The sequence below is a fragment of the Galleria mellonella genome, unplaced genomic scaffold (genome assembly GCF_026898425.1).
Source record: "Galleria mellonella isolate WM207_F2 unplaced genomic scaffold, CSIRO_AGI_GalMel_v1 utg132, whole genome shotgun sequence".
NCBI lineage: Eukaryota > Metazoa > Arthropoda > Insecta > Lepidoptera > Pyralidae > Galleria > Galleria mellonella.
The window spans coordinates 3,034,951-3,054,993 of NW_026441989.1; the positions used below are offsets into that span (position 1 = coordinate 3,034,951).

General features: G+C 31.7%; 3 protein-coding genes across 3 annotated transcripts in view; 2 read left to right on the forward strand and 1 right to left on the reverse strand.

The window, feature by feature from the left end:
• The first annotated feature begins 1,325 nt into the window (after window positions 1-1,325).
• Window positions 1,326-4,919, forward strand: LOC113518394 (protein-cysteine N-palmitoyltransferase Rasp). The gene is made up of 4 exons (XM_026903296.3): window positions 1,326-1,853; window positions 2,072-2,856; window positions 2,931-3,148; window positions 3,502-4,919. The coding sequence occupies exons 1-4, from the start codon at window positions 1,754-1,756 to the stop codon at window positions 3,989-3,991; spliced, it is 1,593 nt and encodes a 530-aa protein (XP_026759097.2). The 5' UTR covers window positions 1,326-1,753; the 3' UTR covers window positions 3,992-4,919.
• Window positions 4,571-13,994, reverse strand: LOC113518311 (DNA helicase MCM8-like). Its single transcript, XM_026903172.3, has 15 exons — window positions 13,548-13,994; window positions 13,093-13,325; window positions 12,651-12,738; window positions 11,749-11,880; window positions 10,876-10,991; window positions 10,555-10,659; window positions 9,827-9,973; window positions 8,978-9,197; window positions 6,952-7,094; window positions 6,151-6,290; window positions 5,729-5,819; window positions 5,524-5,651; window positions 5,170-5,395; window positions 4,928-5,089; window positions 4,571-4,810 (listed from the first exon to the last, which is right to left on the reverse strand). Exons 1-15 carry the CDS (start codon window positions 13,762-13,764, stop codon window positions 4,616-4,618), a joined length of 2,343 nt encoding a protein of 780 aa, XP_026758973.2. The 5' UTR covers window positions 13,765-13,994; the 3' UTR covers window positions 4,571-4,615.
• A 582-nt stretch (window positions 13,995-14,576) lies between these two features.
• The window catches only part of LOC113518557 (dynein axonemal heavy chain 8), a 57,931-nt gene continuing 52,464 nt past the window's right edge, over window positions 14,577-20,043 (forward strand). The window contains exons 1-5 of the mRNA XM_026903540.3: window positions 14,577-15,770; window positions 15,853-15,963; window positions 16,053-16,164; window positions 17,030-17,172; window positions 18,299-18,500. Of these exons, the coding sequence (XP_026759341.2) occupies window positions 15,465-15,770; window positions 15,853-15,963; window positions 16,053-16,164; window positions 17,030-17,172; window positions 18,299-18,500 (874 nt within the window). The 5' untranslated portion in view covers window positions 14,577-15,464. The remainder of the gene's footprint in view (window positions 15,771-15,852; window positions 15,964-16,052; window positions 16,165-17,029; window positions 17,173-18,298; window positions 18,501-20,043) is intronic.

Consider the following 20,043-nt stretch of genomic DNA (forward strand, 5'->3'; position numbering starts at 1 on the left):
TAGGACAAGAAGAAAAAATACTCTCTTCAGACGGTACCGGAGGCTTCAGAATAGTAATCCCTGTGTTTCACTCCAGCCTGAACCAACGCCCCTACAGTCCACGCTCACCGAACGGCAGTCCACACCGCACAGATATTATTATGATTAAGATGTGCTAATGGTAGCACAGATAATATAATACTTTATAAGATGTGTAGGATTGACCCCCAATGTGTAGGAAAATTCCCATGTTTTAACTTTCCAGACGCATTTGTCTATATTATTCTATTAATAAAACATTAGAAACTAAATTTTGTTCCCTACTTTATAAGCGTGGATTTTAGAAATGGAAAAACTAATGTAATTAAAGACTTCTAAATAGCATATTAAGATATAATATACCTACACAAAACTAAGTTAAACCTTTAAAATTACAATTGTTAAAACCGCATCCAATTTAGAGTAGTAGTTTTTGCGTGATGTCAGAACAAACACACAGACAGATAGGCTAGGGTTTCTTAGATTTGTCTTTATATTCATATATTTTTGCGTTGTTGACTATAAATGATCGTATTTTTTTTTTTCAGACTTTTTAGATAAAAGAGCTAAGTATGTCGACTTTTAAATAATTATTTATTCAGTGAATTAAACATCTACCTGTGATCGACCCATGATCGCTAAAACCATTACCTACTATCAGATTTACTGTAATCGTATCTATCAAGCTTTTGATCATTTTTATTCTTGAAAGAATGATTAAACAGTTCAGATTTAAAACCGTAGCTTCTAAAATCCTTGATCTTATAATAGGGAGCATGTAGTAATTTTTCTGTCTACGATACATACATAATACATTCCTTGTTCTTAGCATACACATAGGGGGGAATTGGATTGTTACCATTGAGGTTTTATTATCTAATTGCTAACAATATATCCTATCGGGTCGACATCCACGTGGTTCTCCCTGAAAACTATCTTGATTTATTCTTTTGGAATTTATCACGATGGGCTAACTGACCTGTTTTAGTCTTCACCTATTATCTGTCACTAGTGCCCTGCTAGCGTATACCGATCTTAAAACAAGTAATTCCATAGTGATAAAATTGACAATTCATAGCAAGCTAGTGTATAGAAACTGTTATACGGCCGTATAACCCTACTAAATTCAGATACAACCTGCTTGCCTTTCTATATAAACAGTTCGAATATATAATCTAGTAATGTAAAATTTGTTATTGATAGATAAATAATTGACATATCAAACATTTTCTATATACTAATCTGTTATGAATTGAGAAAAATAACAACTGATGGTGTATCTTTTGTCCTCTTTTTACTAATTAAATTTGTATAAGAAGATAGGAGATAATCATATGAATTAGTTTTTATCATTCCTTTTATGTAATTCCTTGTTCTTAGATACCAATAGCTCAGGCGGGGTTACTATTTCATTTTCACCCATTAAAAAAAGCATACACACAATATCTCCAATTTGTGACACAAACTAGCACCCAAAGATTTCGGTTGGCACCCTAAGAACATTCCTTATTTTTAGGAACGAGGCTAGCATCCAACCTAGCAACTGTCAAGTGACATACACTTGACATTGACATATTAAAAGTTTATAGAGAATATTTTATTTCCATTCATTCATTCATGTAGGTGTCTATTTGTATATAAATTGTCTGCATTGAGATGCCGGATAAATTTAAAATTTTAAAAGTATTCTGTATTTATTCCAAATAGTTGTAAATTAAGTGTTGCAGTAATTACAATGGAAATAAAAATTAATAGTTTAGAGGTCGTGTTTTATTTTTGTGTGTGGATAGTTTCGAATCTTTACTCCTTACACTTGTTGTTTGAAACTCAAACAGGTAAATAGCCAATTTTTATGATTTCATATATTTATTAAAAAAGGGTAATATTTCTTATTGAAACAGAAAATACTTAATATAAAATATCTATAATTAGTTCTTATTGTTTGCTATTAATTGCTTTTCATTAAAAATTCGCTATAGTCTATTAATACATTTATGTTTTCCTGTTTACATTAAACATTCAACTCATAATCATTAAAACCATTTATTTTCAGATATTTTAAATAATAATAATGAATTAACATATAGTTTGAGTGATATGAGTTCTGGTTGGAGAATATTATCTAGGCCCAAAGATATTTCAGATGTAGAATGGAGTAGTTGGAAATATTTTATACAATCATCATGGCATTATTTGGTGTTCCAATTTTTTGTCTCCGAGATATTAAGAAGAACTAAGTTAACAATATTGAAATATTGGTACATAATGTCAAGTGTGATATTTATTGTTTTCCACATGGGATTTAAGCAGTTATTTGTAATTTCTGCACAACCAATAATATTCGGTACAATTATATCTTGTGGTGGAAATAAAATAAGCATATGGCTTACTGGTATATTGCTTCTAGTGAGTTATAACTCACTTAAATACAAATATTTCTTTTGGTATTTCTTGGATCGTAAAGAGCTTCAAGATGAAGAAGTGTACTTGATTTTATTTACCATAGCCTGGATTGAGTTGAGGTGTATTAGCTTTTGCATTGATTATGTTGACAAAAAAGAAAAGCATAGGACTCCTAATAGTGTTAACCATAATTATCCCACAGTGGTCGAAACCACTGTTGACATGTTCAGTTATATATTGTATTTGCCACTTTTGTATATTGGACCCATGATTCTTTATCAAGATTTTGAAAAAAGCTTTTCTAGACCTAAAGAAAAATTTACATTACGACTTAAAATTTTTATTTGGGATATGTTCTTATTTCTTATTTATACATTTCTATTGGACTTTGCCTTTCACTATATTTATTTTTTAGCTATGCAGAACGATATGGAGGTATGAAATGTTAAAAAAAAAATATTAAGTATTTAAAGTTGCAATATTATTAAATTGTTACATTATTTTTTAAGGCTATTAGAAAATTGCCCACTATAGCACTTTGTGGTGGTGGACTGTGGATGGGCCTGGAATTTCACATGAAGTATGTTATATCCTATGGTACAACTGCTGCATTTGCTCGATTAGACAACATCAACGCTCCACCAACTCCTAGATGTATAGCCAGGGTACATGTCTATTCCCAGATGTGGAGATATTTTGATGTTGGTCTCTACAGATTTCTAGTCAAGTGAGTAGAAAATATAATTAAAAAAAAGAATAATTTTGGCTTAAATCTATTAGAAATCTAGTTCATATTAATACTTATAAAAAAAATTCACTGTAATATCATATTGAAATTTGTAATTTTAGAAATGGGTTTAGAAAATGGTGCCATGAAATTAACCCTACTGCCTGCTCAATTATTTTTTTTTATATATGAGACATCTATTATATTTTATGTCCAAAAGCTGTTATAATGACAATATTTTATATGTAGTTTATAAATCTAATAAAGTCAGTAGAATAGTGCAATGTATATATATAAGTATTTAACTTAATCAATTCATTTTGGTTTATATTAAATTTTTGTTATTTTTACAGATACATCTACAAGCCTAGTTTCAATACTTTATCGAAATATTTTGTGTTCTCTGAGTCAACTAACAAATTAATAGCATCATTTGCCACATTTGTATTTATATTTATGTGGCATGGAACGGTTTGGAACATATTTGTGTGGTCAGTTTTAAATTTCTTCGGAATTACATTAGAACACATAGGCAAAGGCATATCAGGAGGTGTAATGTACAAATGGTTTAAGACTAATGTACTAAAGACAGATGAGATGGAAACACGTTTTATTGCTTTATTATGTACTCCACTATTAGCTCTATCAGCAGTATCAAATTTTTATCTGTTTGGTGGTACTAAAATTGGTGACTTATTCTTTGAATGTGTTCTGAATCCATCACTTTGGAATTCATTGCAAGTAAGTGTTGCATTGTATTCTTGCTGTCAAGTATCTATGGCGTTGAAGGATGTAGGTTCAAGAACAGATAGAAGAAAGACTGATGTTACATCAACATCCTAATTTTAGTTCCTTTAGTTTATTCATGTATTAAAATTTCTGTGATATTAGTTGTGTTTATGTCTATTAAGAATACATTTTGTATATTTAACTGACTTGGCTACATATCAGTTCCACTCATTAAGATTTTAATTGTCAGTATTATAATTATTTTAAAAATAAATATTAATATTTTTCGTAAGGTTGGAAATGGTTAACTCACAAATAACTGTAAGTCAGGCCTTTAAATATTAAAGATAAGTGTATTTTATAAATTATATTAAAGTCAATTTTATAGTAAGTTCCTCAGCTTCATGTAATAGTCATGAGTAAATGTCAATTAACATACTACTTAATTTTATTAAGATTTAATTTAATTTTGAAATAATTGCTGACAATTACCTATATAATTATAAAAACCCCTGAGGGTACATTGAAGTTGACTTCTACATAAAAATTATGTTTTGTATATATATACTACCTAACTACTAAATGGATTGTAGTTTACCTATATCCATTTCAACAAATTATGATATTCATTCAATGATTTTTTTAAACAAATGAGTCTTCATGGAATAAAACATTAAAATAATAAGAATCAACAAATGTTAACTCATGTATTCAATTAAATATAGATATATATAGGTATTATACAGCTATAAATTGATATGTATTGGAGCCTTTTAGTAATAGATATGAATGTATGTGCATTGCTTCTATTAGATCATTTGCGTCGCCTGTTATACCCGCGGCTTTATGCAATTGTATCAGTTCCTTTCTGGTGAACACATCTTTGCCTAATTGGTTTATTTGTCTTCTTAAAATGTCTAAGAATCTTTTCAACTGAAACAATGTTATGCCCAATTAAAATGTGTATTTTTGGTATATTTTTATACAGCAAGTATTATTTAAGTTTATAAAAGTATTAATAAAATATACATATGACATATAAGCACTTACTTTATTTCTGGAGCTCACTCCAGACCCATTTATTGATCGTGATAGTTGTATATTACCGAATTCGTCGCTAAATGTATCCATTAAACTATGTTTCACTAAACTAATTACGTCATTAGCATCTTGTACTGTAACTTCTTCTCTTAAATCTACTCTTGCACGAGCCTAAAAAAATATGTATTTAACAACTTGATTATATGAATGTGTACAAAATAAAGTGAACACTATTATCTATGGAATATTACTTGTGATAGTCGAATACAGGCCTCGAGTTGTCTTGTTGTTATAGGTGTACCATCGGAACCGTTGTCTTGATTATGACGCAGTTCTAAATAAAATTCTTGTAATGTATTCGCTGCTTCGACACTAAGTTTTGGGTGTACATATCTTCTTGCATATGCAATGTATTTTCGAAGAAGAACTAAGGGCAGTGTGTCTATATTTTCGCCTGGTTTTAATCTCAGTCTTTTACTAAGAAATAAAGTATTAAGCACTTATAAATATCGGTGTTTTAAGGCTACAGTAAACAATTAATTATCAAAATATTCCATGGTTGAAAATTTGTGTGAAATGTGTCTTTAAGTGTGAAAATTACCTACCTTAATGACGCCTCGGTATCGCTTTGGCTCGTGTGAAAACTGGTGTTTATATGATTATTTTTTGAGGAATTATTTTTTTTACCGCCATGTAAAGCTAAGACATGTGCCGAAAGCATTGCATCTATTTTCTAAAACAAAAATAATACTTAGGTATATAGTATAGTATAACAAGTACACGTTACATGAACTGAAACTAAAGTAATACCTCATCTGGTTGATCCAGTAGAATGAATACCAAATCAAATCGTGATAATAGGGCTGAATTTAGTTTTAAATTTTCTGCTACAGTTTTAGCTCTGAAAAGATAAATAATTATTAATTTAATTTCAAATCGATTTTGTGTAATAATTTTATACTGCTTTAGTAATGCCAAATTATTATTATCTAAATAGGTATTGTAAGTATAATACAATAAGGGTTTTATTGTTTTTGACCATGCTCAATGGAGACACTTGAAACGAGTTGGGAGACAATGCTATTTACCAATAATTTAATTATATGGATATTATGCTGATATAAGTGGTTAAAGTATGTACGAAAATGAAGTCATTAATGGATAAAATATAGTGTAACAAACTCCTTTAAATATGGCATTTAATCATATTTCATAATAAGTGGAAGTGTAACCTGTTGTAACTGCCCCCTGCTGGATTAGCGGCCGCCAGCACAGTTGCGCGCGCTGCTAGGCTGCATACCACTCCGCCCTTGGCTACACTCACACGACGTTGCTCCATCGCTTCTAACAGGCTGCTGTGATGAGCTGACATCTGAACAAAATACAAATCCATAGATACAAGAGACAGTAACTGACTGGCATAACACAGCTCAATATGTAGAAATAATCTAAGAGACAACTAAGGACATCAAGCACTGTACAAGTACATCAGTGCTAGAAAAAAAAAACTCAGTCAAACTCACATACTAAGCAGCTTCTCTGAGTAATAGTGGCAAGTTGGACTTGCAATAGTTGGGATGTTAATGGGTTATTAAAGTAAAACTGAAACTCTGATTTCTGCTGTGTCAAGTATTTTTGGTTGTTCTCATGCAGGTATATTATTTTATAGAATTCGTCAATTTATTCGCTCAAAATGCATGAAAAGAACAAATTGATTTGAATTTGTAATTAAAAAATTTCTTAATCTTTCCGTAACAACTTGTTGATTTATATGACAGAAAATTTGTGTATGTTTTTTTTTTTAATTTAATTAACTGCACTAATACCGCATTACTGCATTGATACCGTACATTAAGAATAGTTCATTGCTATGATTCGCATAGTAACATAATAGTGATAAAAATTTGCAATATTTTAAAATTACTTGAATACATAAAAAACTAAATACAATATAAAACGGTCGATTTGTTTCGGGAGCTAGACATCTGCTACAAAGCTGACTAGCAAAAATACTAAATATAGAAGTATATAACCTTATCCAACTCATCAACACAACAGACGCCTTTATCAGCTAATACCAGTGCTCCGGCCTCGAGTGCGAAGTCACCGCCAGCCTCTCGACCCAGCGCCACAGTGAGTCCTCCAGCTGATGCAGAAGCACCACACACATAAACGCCTGCAAAATGAACATCGTTAATAGTACACTATATTTTTACCCAATGATAAAGAAAAGATGACAACATAAACTGAAAATGTATATTCTCTCTTATTTATAAGCAAGCCCTATAATACTGATTTATTAACAACCTTCAATTGTTTCGAATACTTTAAAATTTCGTTATATAAAATATTCTGTATTATTTGTGTATTTTGGTTAATTCAAGTAAAATTATTCGATGTCATAGTTGTATTCCAACAAATTACTGTTCAACAATTAAATATGCAAATTTAACATTGAACAGATTAATATTATTTTTTTCTGTTAATAGCGTTCTTAATTTTTGCTTAGCGAAGTATGGTAACGTCACAATTATCTCTAATTAAAAAAAAAAATAACATTTTTGTAATTGATTACTTAAAATGGAGAACTTGCTGGCACCGATTATTCATAGAATCGATGAGACTGTTAATGTTATCCTGCGGCAATTGCTTCCAAAAAAATTTTAGTAAGTCCATCAGTTGTTGGGTTGTTGTCACTCCATCCAAGTCTTTTAAACACATTTCTGGAGCATGTCCCATGCATGCTCGATGGAGTTGAGGTCTGGCGATTGTGCAGGCCAATGCAATACCAGGATGTTTTCCCTTGCCAAGTACTCCCGTGTGTGCAAAGCTATATGCGAACGATCAACGTTAAATTGGAGCCAAGCGTTTGTGCGAATGGACGGACATAAGACCTTAGAATATCCTCAACGTAATTTACAGCGTTCATGTTACCATTTACAAAAACGAACTCAGTTCGTCTGTTCTTCATAATACCCGCCCACACCATAACTGTTGAGCCGTTGTATGGATGCACTTCCTGAACGCACCTGTCTTTCAGTATTTCCAGAACGACGGTACACTCTTACCCTTCTAGCATCAGGCTTGAACCCAAATCGAGACTAGTCGCAAAATAAAATTTTATCTCATTGTTCCCGGGTCCATGTAATGTGTTCCCTACACCATTCATTTCGATGAGCGCGATTCCCGTGACGTATCGGCGGGCACCTAATTGGCCATCGTGCTTGTAGACCATACTTATGCTGTCGATTTCGCACAGTTTGGCAGCTAACAACAACACCACTTGAATTTTGTAGCCTTAAATCTATCTCTCGTGCGGTTAACATCGGCTGGCGTCTTGCAGTCAGTTGTATGTTTTTTAGAACTTCGATCTTGCCGTGTGGTTATACACCTTCCTCGACCTGGGTGCTGTTCAGCAGGATCTCCCGTGTTAGTGTAACGCTGATGAAGACGGCAAATAATGCATCTTTTGACACCAAAATACCGAAATAACTGAGATGGACTTCTTCCCGTTTGCAGCATCCCTACAGCTCTTTGCATTTCATCTGCGTTCAAATGATGTCGCTCCATGACGTAAAAAATGTCTCAAAATCCAAATTTGTTCAAAACCTTTTTCAAATTATTGTTTAAATCATAAAATTGATACAGAATACTAAATTTTAATAAGCAAAGAAAACACTATAAAATTCGAACAAATGCATTCGCTGTTTGTGAAAAAAAAAAACAAATGATACACGTTTTTATGTCTTCTAGATCAAAAAAGTTTACATAGGTATTACCTACTTAGTAAGAAATGATATAATAGTTGATTAATAATTTGAAATAGTATGTGTTGCTTAGACTTTTTTGATGTGTTTAGATAGTTGCGATGTTGCTACATTTCGTTATGAACGCCCATAATTTGCATATATACAATATACACACAGCAAAGTGGTCGTCGTTTCTATAGTCACGCTTTGAAATTTGGTGCAAGTTATATACACATAGGCACTTTAGTACATACAGTGTTGATATTAATTCTAAAATGGCGTTATGGCTGATAAATATGGACATGCCTACCTCTTGGAGCCGCATGAGCTGCAGCCTGAAGCAACTGAGATTTCCCTAAGCCAGGGTCCCCTACTATTAGCACATGTGGGTTAGATCTGGGTCCATTTTCTACCTCTGTGCCTCCCAATAAACCTAGTATAAGGCCCGCCTTAACTGCTTCATGACCAAATATTGTTGGGCACAGTGAATGGACTAACAATTTAAAAACATTTTCTGATGCATGTATTTCCTGAAAGTAAAATATTTTTTATGTAAGTACAATTTAAAAATAAATGAAGTCTTAGAAAATATGTAGACTCTTGTATTTTGAATAAAAATCTTGTCATTTTATTATTACGAGAATATTAAATGTTTATTGTCTGCTCCTAATTAAATTTGAGTGTCTGTGTGTTTGAGTCTAGGCCACTTTGATTAATTTCAGAATTGATATAACTACAATTATTACAAAGAAATATATTCACGACAATAATTTTAGAAGGGGAAATAAGATTTACCGCGTTTAATTGATTATTTTCCACAACTACACCAAAAAATTGAGTGAAATGTTGTACACATTTCATTTGTATTTAATATAGTAGGAAACAGTACTGTTTTCTGGATCAATTAAGTTTGTTAACGGTGTTTACTTATCATTGAAAAATTAGTAATTTAATTTAACAATAGTTTTGACATTGACAAAAATGATAGCTAGTATACCACAGACTGAGCTTTTTTTTATACAATTAGGAAAGGCGATATCTATAGGCATAAACAGAGCCATGGACATTATAGATTACACTGTGTAGCCTAGGCACCCCTCCAGAGTTACCACTCCTAAGTACTAAGATGTTATAGTATAAATATGTGTAATATAAATACCTGAATAGCATAATAATCTTTAAGTGTAAAAGACAATGTTGGATTACTTAGGTTTCTCTGACTGTGTATTGAAACAGCTTCTATATAGAGTTGTAAAAGTCTTGCTGCTCTTTTACCGTCTTCTCCACCTTTACTTTCACCGCGAACCTAAGAAAAACACAAAATTATCAAATTCATTATCAAAAATGTAGAAATATTCTTCACTCTGAATTCACTGTTTCAGTTTTTGCCAATCTGTCCTTTACACCCTGCACTTGTTTTTTATACAACTTAGAATAGCAAACAAGCTGATAGCCCACCTGGTGGAAAGTGGTACCCGTTGCTTATAGACATGAGCAGTACCATGAATATAACAGAGTATACTGTTTCGCCCATGACATGATACCCCCCATACATTGCCATTCCTGAGGACTCAGGTGTTATTCCTCTGTACCCTGTAATTTCACGCCATATCCCACTCTTCAAACCGAAACACAGTCATGCAAACACAACTGCTTTACGGTTGAAACACGAATGGGACAGAGGTATCCAAGCAAACGATTTTTGTACAAAGTCTCCCTCTGGTAATATATGATTACACTTTCTATATAAGAAGGAGAAGGTCATAAACTATTTTTTATACCAGTGAATGAACATGTCTTACTATAAGCCAGTAGTTTAATGATTAAGATATTGACGAATTGGCTACTCTCCACACTATACATATAGGTAATACTTATAATGATCACCTGCACTATCCCAGTGACAGAAAGTACATCGCCAGGGCATGCTGTTCCGACGAGGTCCCCTGTCAGTTCTATTTCGACATTCCGTGGTATTGTACCAGAGGCACTCTGGAAGTAAAGAAATCACCGGATGAGGTTAATATTTAGATACTTCATTGTCATCACTTTAATATTTTCTGTACATTATGTAGGTTTTCTAATAATTATTAATAGAATTCTCAAAAGCAAGGTTACCCATTCAAAAAAAAATTTTTCATCATTTGATGTATTTACAGTTTTGATTATTTATTTTGTGAATTGTTTAATACAATATGAATTTATCACCTGCGATTGTATTTCCTGTATTTTAGCTATTTGCCAATCTGTTGTGTTGGTGAATGGGGATGATTGCAAAGGTTCAAATTTTGATCCCCCATTGCAACTCTGACAGCAGATAGGTGCTGTAGAAGTTGGAACTAATATTAGTATAGTCATAGTGATCAGGGCAGTAAAATAAGATAGAAAAATTTGACTTTTCTTTAAAATAAAGATAATAAAGGTACTACTTATGATATATTTTGTTTCATATATTTTTTTTAAAACACCCATAAGTTTAACTATAAGACGTTTCAAATTTATCCATTCATTACCGGACACCATGTATATATAATTTCTATAAAATACCAGCTGTATTTCATACCTCTTTTTGTAGTAAGTGGGATAAAATGTAAGTGTTGATCCAGGAAATGGACTGCCTGATTAGCAAATTCCTACAAATATTTTTACATCTAATATATATAATTAATGTGATTGAATTTTTTTGTAATGGGACACTCATAACTAAAATCTTAATGTCATTATTAATTTCATAGATATATTTATAGATTGTGATGAATTAAATAAATAAAGGTAGGAATGGGTTTTTGCTGTATTAGTCTGTTTATAATATAAATTCTAGAATAGTATTATGGATATCATATATGCCCAACTTCTGGTACCCTCAGAGTAAATTGTTTAAACAATAAACTGATTGATAAGAGCAGTATATCAATATGGACCAAAAGTAAATTACAATGTAAGAGATGGGCCAATCAAATTATGATGAGATGAAATTCTTTTCTTTAGTTAATTCTTTCTTCGGTATCACCATGTGTAAGATGTATACGATTAAAAATGTTGCAATGTAGTAACATGACTATTTTAAGATTGTCAATATACCTGTAAAAACTCCCTGCGGCTGTATAACTGCTTGAATATTGTGGCAGCTTGAACATTCAAAGGCCATAGAAGTGCAGATAAGACCTACACTTCCTACTCTTATAACAGTACCTTTTATTGTAACTAGTTTACCTGTAAATGCAATAACTATATAAGATATAATTATAATTATTTATCTTTAAATATTAATAGTATTTAAAGTACTACTAATGTAACTTTAATTTTAATTACCAGAGGGAGACTTTGTACAAAAGTCGATTTGCTTGGGTACCTCTGTCCCATTCGTGTTTCAACCGTGAAGCAGTTGTGTTTGCATGGCTGTGTTTCGGTTTGAAGGGTGGGATATGGCGTGAATTTACTGGGTACAGAGGAATAACATCTGAGTCCTCACGAATAGGGGGTATCATGGGTAAAACAGTATACTCTGTTATGTCCATGGTACTGCTCATGTCTATAGGCGACGGTTACCACTTTCTATCAGGTGGGCTGTCAGTTTGTTTGCCATTCTAAATTGCATAAAAAAAAATTGTAATATGAGATATATAAAAGTTACAAAGTTATTGCTAAATGCATATTTCTATTAGCTTACAATAAATAAAAAATAAAGGTATAGATATTGAGGTAGCTAAGAAAACAAATTACTTTCCATCCATACAACGTAGGTAGTCCAACAAAGGTGTTATGGGTATTTCACATTGTACAGTATGGAGGTCTATATTGTAATATGTAATTGCCTTTAGGCAATGGTTACCATTTTCCATAAATTGAACTACCAATTTCTTTATCTGAAAATGCTTTATAAAGTAACAACAGTAAGTAGTAGTTTTATTTCTGTTTGATGAAAGGAATAAATTTTTCTCAAGATTGGGGAAATGACCCTGAACTGGAAAAGCATAACTTACCAAAGTAATTGACTTTTAAATTAGCCAGAGGAATGACTGGTTGATGATTCAATATTCGAACTTTTATTTGTGCTTCACATTTCAAGCACTGGAAATAAAATAATTTAAGATATTTTTAAATATTTTTAAAGCAATATTACTTTTCTTGTTAAATTATTACCGTAATATCATACAAGGACTATATAGCTAGTGAGCTGATAGTTCACCAATGAAAATGTGGCAATAATTGCCTGAAGATAGGAACAACATTACTGACATTATATTATTGCATTAAACATCATTAATAAAAATTACTACAACAGTTTTAGGATATGGCAGCTTGATTACCAACAAAGCATCTAAATCTCTTCACTGTCAGTCAGGGAGCACAGTTTTGATTTTTCTAATAAAAAAATGGTATATCATTGTACCTACTCACTGAACTAAAAAAATTAATACTTACTTCATGTAAACAATATTCCAATATTCTTAGAGTGAACTCTGGTTTTTCAAATAAATCAGTTTCAAATGTAGTCCAACCATTAATGAAATCAGTATCATTTAATAATATTTGTAAATCTAATGGTACACTTCGAGTATTGTCTATCTTCTCTAAATCAAATAAGTTTCTGTTTTTTTCTATGAAAGATTTAAAATGTTTGATATAGTCTGATAGTTCATTCTTTGGTGGATATTCTGAAATGAAATGAAAATAAAAACAAAGTATATGTGAAATTTCTCTATTTAGCAGTTGTGCCCACACTTTCATCATTGTAATATTATTTGTTGTGGTTGTGATTTTTGCAATTGATATAGGGCAGGATAAAAAGTAATCTTTATTAATTCTACAATTATACTGCGTGTAACACATTTCTAAATAAAGTAGGAGATATATAGGGATAAGCAGACAACTAATACCTTCCGAAGGAAAATATAACTTCCAAGGATTATTGTCGGTATTAAGTGCTACAATAATAGGTAACTTATTGGCTGGTGCTCTTGATGATCCTGCAATGCTGTTTATTCGTGTGGAAGTTAACGAATGGTTTAAACTTTGGTTATCTCCAGTGCTACGTGATTTACTATTCGACTGGTGCCAATTATATTTATATCGACCTCTCCAATTACGTCGCATACTGTAAACTAAGCTGTAAACTTAACGTAAATTATTAAAAACTTTGAAACAAAGTTTTCCCGCCCATTCAATAACCAAAATTGTAATTTTGTAAGGAAGGAAATCGTTTTAAACCAAATAATATATATAGTGTTTGAATGTTTTTAATAGAATTGAAAAAATCATTTAAAATAAAAGATAAAATAAGAAAATTAATGCCAAAATTACAAGATTTTAGACAATTGATTTTTTAAAGTACGTTTGTTCCGTTGTGGAACAGGCTAAGGTCGGAGACCATGCTGCCTAGTCTTAAATATGATAATTTGTCTCGAATTTAAATAATTGAATATTCTTATTTTTCATTGTCAATGTCATTTTTGACACTCCAAAATTTAAAATTTGTCCAAAAGATACGTAAGTAGGTATAAAGATATTGCATTTTTTTTTTATCTTAGCAAACATTAAAACCAAATATAAATGTAACATTGTAATGTTGTTGTAAATGTACAATTTAATATTCATAAATATTATAAATATACGTAAAACTTTGCATAAATTTACAATATGTACTTATAAATATCCAAAATGTTTGATTTTTATTACAGACTCATATATTTGCAGCGTGTTTGTCATTCTTTTGGTCATTAACGTGACAAATAATAAATTGGTAAAATAACTAATTAAAATCTACTGGACATTGAAATAAATTATCTGTTTTGAGACCTAATGTAGATAAAAGGCAAGTCTCGGGTAATATTTTTACGAGTCAAATACATTGTAATCTGTTTATCGTTGTTGTTGTAATTTTAAGAAATTAAGGATAATATATACAATGGCATTCTCTTTTTACTTATAAAAAATATATTTTTGGCGGGAAGATATGAAATTTAACTGTAATATTATAAATTGATAGTTCATGGATGATTTAGTGGTTGCGTGGTATTTCGGTGTTTGTATGATTTTATTAATTGCCAATTTCCTCTGTTAGGGATTAAGACTTCGATCTTGTCGCTTAGAAAAAAATCAAACTTCGTAAATTTATAGTGTAGTTTAACTAACACTAGTGCTGTAATGCATTAAGTAATCACTACGTTACTCTAATATTAGACTGTATTGTAATAAACGTAAAAAATAAAATACTTGTTTTATGTAGGTACACGCATTGGAAATAGGAAGGGAGGGAACTATTAGTAGATTTTATTGTATTGTCAAATCAACTTCTACGTAGTTCTCTTTGTAACTATTTGTCATTGTAGATCAACTGACTTACCCGATTTTATATCACTTATTATCACTTACTGTTACGCCACTAGTATATATTACATATATATAGCACAGGCGTGGTTTTAAATAAGTTTTCGTTTAATAAAAAATAGAGTAGATAATCCTTTCCTAAATTGTGGCTTAGTTTTGGGTTTTATGCTGTATTTATGCTTCTTTTGCACTTCTTTCGTACTAACAGAATGCGTAATCGTCAAATATTGTATTTATTGTAAATGTATTGATTCTAGTATTGTTATACATTTTGTTTGTCTGTAAATTTATGGGAAATATAGATTAAAACCTGCAGGTTATAAAGTGAAATAAAAAAAAGAAAAAAAAACACGAAATTTGAATTTGGATTTTTCATAGTTTTAAAATTTCAACAAAATATCAATAATGCGTTTGGCATGCCACATCTGTTTTGTTATTGAAATTGGACTAAAGATTTAAACCAAATAATGTCTGGGAAAGTTGCGGATCCTTCGCCAGAAGCTGAAGTAAGTGGGGTGCCACCGGATACCAATGTGGAACAGGCTGAAGATGTAGCAGAAACTGCAGCAAAACTAGACGAACTGTCTCGGAGGATGTCGCGGAAGGAATCTGCGTTTTCACAACCGATAGACGATGGAGAGAGGGTAGAAGTAGATAGAACTGCACTTGAAGCCATACTCGATGTCGGGTCTCGACTTCAAGATATTCAAAAAAAGAGTAAAGTTTCCATGAGTACGCTAGCATTGGCTCATGAGTCTTATAAAGACAAGCAAGTAAATAAAATTTTATGATTAAACTATCTTGTTTTATTTGTGTGGCATAGCTACCAGACTATTGCATGCATTTTTTTTATAGGCCAAAGCAAAGGAAGCCCGTAATAATCGAATAGGAGGTCTTAAAACTCAGCATAGATTTTTATTGGAAAATGTAGCAGCGATATTAAATAAAAGCACTGAATATGTTTTGGTATGTTTTGTAATTTTTAATAACCGATTATACTTGTATTTTAGGTCAGCGATATTATTCAGTTTTATATTGTTTTTTTAATATTTCAGGAAGGAGTGTTTGATGCAGATATTCACATAGATCTTTTAGAAAGTGCTGTTGCTGAAGGTGGAAGAAATTGTATAATTCTTTGCGATGCTTTGTTGCCGCCACTAAAAATGGGTAAGTAATAGAAATAGATTATATCCTAACGGATGGAACATGTTTTTAGACAGACATTTTAACCTAAGAAATGAAAAAGGTAATGAGGATCAATATCATATAACAATATACTTGATTTTAGTGTAGTACTATACATTTCAAATTTTTTACTAAACATATCAAGAAATGGTGTAGTTTAAAGTTCATTAACGGATCTTTCAAAATATGCGTTTTCATTTAACTTTTAATGCTGTCGTTTTCGAGAGTATCGTTTCGCGAGAATTTAGTTCATGCCTACACTAAGTTGATTTATTTATATCATCATTTAAATGACTGGCTGAATTTTGATAATCGATTATCGTTTGATTGGCCAAGTGTTATAGAATAGGCAGGTGTATTATTTACCTTCCTATCTGGGATTACCTATTCTATAATATATAGCAAAATTAATAAAATATAAAAGTAATATAGTAAAAGTAAATTTGCTACTGTATCGTCATATAATAGGTTCGTACTCGTAGAACATTGGTGTACCTGGCGGTAGTTAAACGTTTTCACTTATAGGGGTTCAGGTAATGTTATGTATATTAAGTCATAATGTTCCAACGTTTGGGTAGATTTTAATAATTAAGCAGGTAGGCTACGGTTTAAATGATCGAGACAATACAGGTATAAGGTAGGTAGAGCATACATAATTAAAAGCAGACCGTTAAGTGCCATTTTGTCGTTAGTGTATGTATACTTCTTTATTATTTAATATTACTTAATGTAAGTTGTATAGATATACATAGGTTTTAGGTTATTAATAATACTGTAGAACATATTCAGTGGTGTTTATTGATTTCGTTAATAAATTTAATATTATATATTCTTACTTGTATTACAGAATCTGGGCGGTTTATTCACAATCAGAAAACAAAGATGGAGCGTACATATCTATCTGATGTGTCCACTATAGCTACAGAGGGCATGTGTGTGGCTATGTATAGGATCAGGAACAAACTTATTGATACAAAGAATGTCGCTGATGTAAGCGCTTAACATATCAGTTATTATTTATAGTATAAAATTATAAAAAAAAAATCTATAAGTTGTGTATTGTTACGGCAAAATTGCGTTTCGTTCCTTCATAGTAGACAAATATGTATTTTTAACTAGCTGTATCTCGCTGCTTTACCCCTTTTGTCCAATAGTGCTATAGTTACTCATGTACTAAATTTCATTTAAATAAGTAATTTTTGCGTGAAAGAATAATAAACATCTATCCATCTATTGATCGTTACAAATTTTGCATTTATTATATTAATAGGATTGAGATTTAACGCGATGCGATTACAGGTAAATAGTACTCGTATCTACATACCTGATTGTTATTGGTGACATTTCGCCCTAAGTTACACCACGTCGTGGTCACAGTAAGACTGAAGCGAACAGCGACTTTTTTACTTTTAACATAGGTACTGTTTACTTATAATCGCTTCGCGTTAAGTCTCAATCGTCAATATAAAATAAGTATGGGTAAATAAAGCTTACAATTAACTATTGCAAACCGCTTTAGACTGAAATTATATTACCTACCTACCATTTATATTCAACCAGCTTAAAAAAGGAGATTTTCAATTAGGTTGTATATTTTTTAATAAAATAGAATTACATAATCGTTAGTATTCTTTTTAGTATCCTACCAGTATCAGTAACAATATTTTAATTAAAGAAATATGAATAAAGACGACGAAAAATTTTAAATCTCTCATAGTAACACTGCACATCTATAGCACTGCTAGATTCCTTATTTTACTTATGACAATCGATTTTTTATTTTATCTGTATAGGTATAAAACATCATTGAATTGTATTTTTGATAGAGAATGAACGAAAATAATTCACCACAGTTTCTTTCTCTGTAAGATGGTTAATTAAGTCATGCTTTGTACATCATCATTATATAATAAATAAATATATTATTATTATTATTATCAGGCACGAGTGTGTGTACCTAGGTAGTTTTGTATCAAGTTTTCATTTTATTGTAATTTGTGTTTTTTGTCCTTATTTCTACCACACACTTTCCATAAGTTGCTGAGCGACTTGGAACGTTATCTGTTTACAAGAGTTCACAATTTGAATTTCATATAAATTTAAACACTTATTTCAGGATTATTATTTGGTAATGTTTGATATGAATCAAGAAACAGAAAATGTAGTGTCTGGTATATATAAGACGTTGAACCGTGTGTATGTACCTGCTTTACAAGCTTGTAAAGCTTGGGGTGACATCAATCCTCCAAACCCTAAGAGTGCAGATATTATCAAGTACTACAAATCAAAGATAATGTTATTTATTGACTATCTTGCAAGTAAGTAATATTTAAAATAAAAGATTTCTCGATTCAGAATAGATATAAATTTCATAATGGCATTATCTTTTTAAGTGAGCATACGCTTTTTTAAATATCACCATTTCGAAATATTTTGGATAATCTAAGTTCAGTTGAACTCTGCTAATCTATTGTATTTTCATTTCTCATCTATGGCCTTTCCCAGACATTTTGTAACCACGGTTTCTGTATCAATATGTTTTATATAAATCTATATTTAGAGTTTTTGTTCTACACACTGCTATTTCAGTTCCGCTACTTGTATTTAAGTATGTAACTAATAAAGAGATCTATTACTGTTTCTTTTGAGCCTTTTTTACAATCTCTAATTAACCAAGCGTGCAAATTTTTCCATTGTTCTTTGGGCCAGCTAGTTTTGAAATAACTTTTGTCATAATTTTAGTATTCTAAAAGTTAATGAGACTAAAATTAAATTAACTTTAAGAACTTTTAACTTGTATCGTACATGTTACATGTATTTACCCCATCAATTTTGCGCTCATTTTAGTTGTTTTAATGTTTACTTAGTTAACATTTTCCTTTTTAATCTTTAAGATTTTAAAGACTGAAAGTTATTAAAAGTCAAGATGTATCAAAGTCTATTTTTAAAAAGAAATTAAAAAAAAATTGAGTTATTAACACAGTATAAGTAATAGTACGTACTTAGACAGGTAGGTATTAATACGAGGTTTGTCCGGAAAGTACGTATAAAAGTTTTTTAAAAATTTTATTTTACAATTATTCAGGTAAATCAATTTTATCCCCTTCAAAGTACTCCCCCTGTGACATAATGCACTTGTGCCAACGCCGTTTCCACTGTGAGAAGGCTCCTTGAAAGTCCTCTGGTTGTAGGTTTCTCAGCTGCCCCGTCGTAGCTTTTTTTATCTCATTTATGTCCCCCAAATGCCGCCCCCGAAGTACCAATTTGGTTTTTGGGAACAAGAAGAAGTCACACGGGGCCAAATCCGGCGAATAGGGGGGGTGTTCGGTCACCGTAATGGAATTTTTACTCAAAAACTCACGGACAACAAGAGAGGTGTGGGCAGGGGCATTGTCGTGGTGAAGAATCCAACGCCCCTCTCGCGCCAATTCTGGACGAACTCGTGCCACACGAGCTTTGAGGCGTCTGAGCACATCGACGTAGAATTTTCCATCAACTGTCTGGCCTGGAGGGACGAATTCTTGATGGACAATCCCCCGAACATCGAAAAAAACAATCAACATTGTCTTGACATTTGAGCGGGATTTTCTTGATTTTTTTGTTCGTGGTTCCCCGGATGTCTTCCACTCTTTGCTTTCACGGCCATTCTTGCCGAGTTTCGAGAGAAACTTGATTACGACGCGCTGCTCTTCAACGGAAGCGGGCTCCATGCCGACGGGGTTTCGTTAAGAGGTAACTTCACAGATGGCGTGACAAGCCAGTTCGCACCGCACGGCGGTCAGACCAGAACTGAAGCATTGTTAGGGACATAAGGAAGGGGTCCTGCGCTTACCTAGCCTCCCTACTCCTCTTTCTCGCATT

Coding starts and splice junctions, on each gene's coding strand:
- LOC113518394 (XM_026903296.3), top strand. CDS start 1,754: ATGGAAATAAAAATTAATAGTTTAGAGGTCGTGTTTTATTTTTGTGTG. Junction 1,854..2,071: donor GTTGTTTGAAACTCAAACAG/GTAAATAGCCAA, acceptor ATTTATTTTCAG/ATATTTTAAATAATAATAAT. Junction 3,149..3,501: donor CTCTACAGATTTCTAGTCAA/GTGAGTAGAAAA, acceptor TTATTTTTACAG/ATACATCTACAAGCCTAGTT.
- LOC113518311 (XM_026903172.3), bottom strand. CDS start 13,764: ATGCGACGTAATTGGAGAGGTCGATATAAATATAATTGGCACCAGTCG. Junction 10,992..11,748: donor GCCGCAGGGAGTTTTTACAG/GTATATTGACAA, acceptor CAACTTCTACAG/CACCTATCTGCTGTCAGAGT. Junction 4,811..4,927: donor GAGTGAGCTCCAGAAATAAA/GTAAGTGCTTAT, acceptor ACATTGTTTCAG/TTGAAAAGATTCTTAGACAT.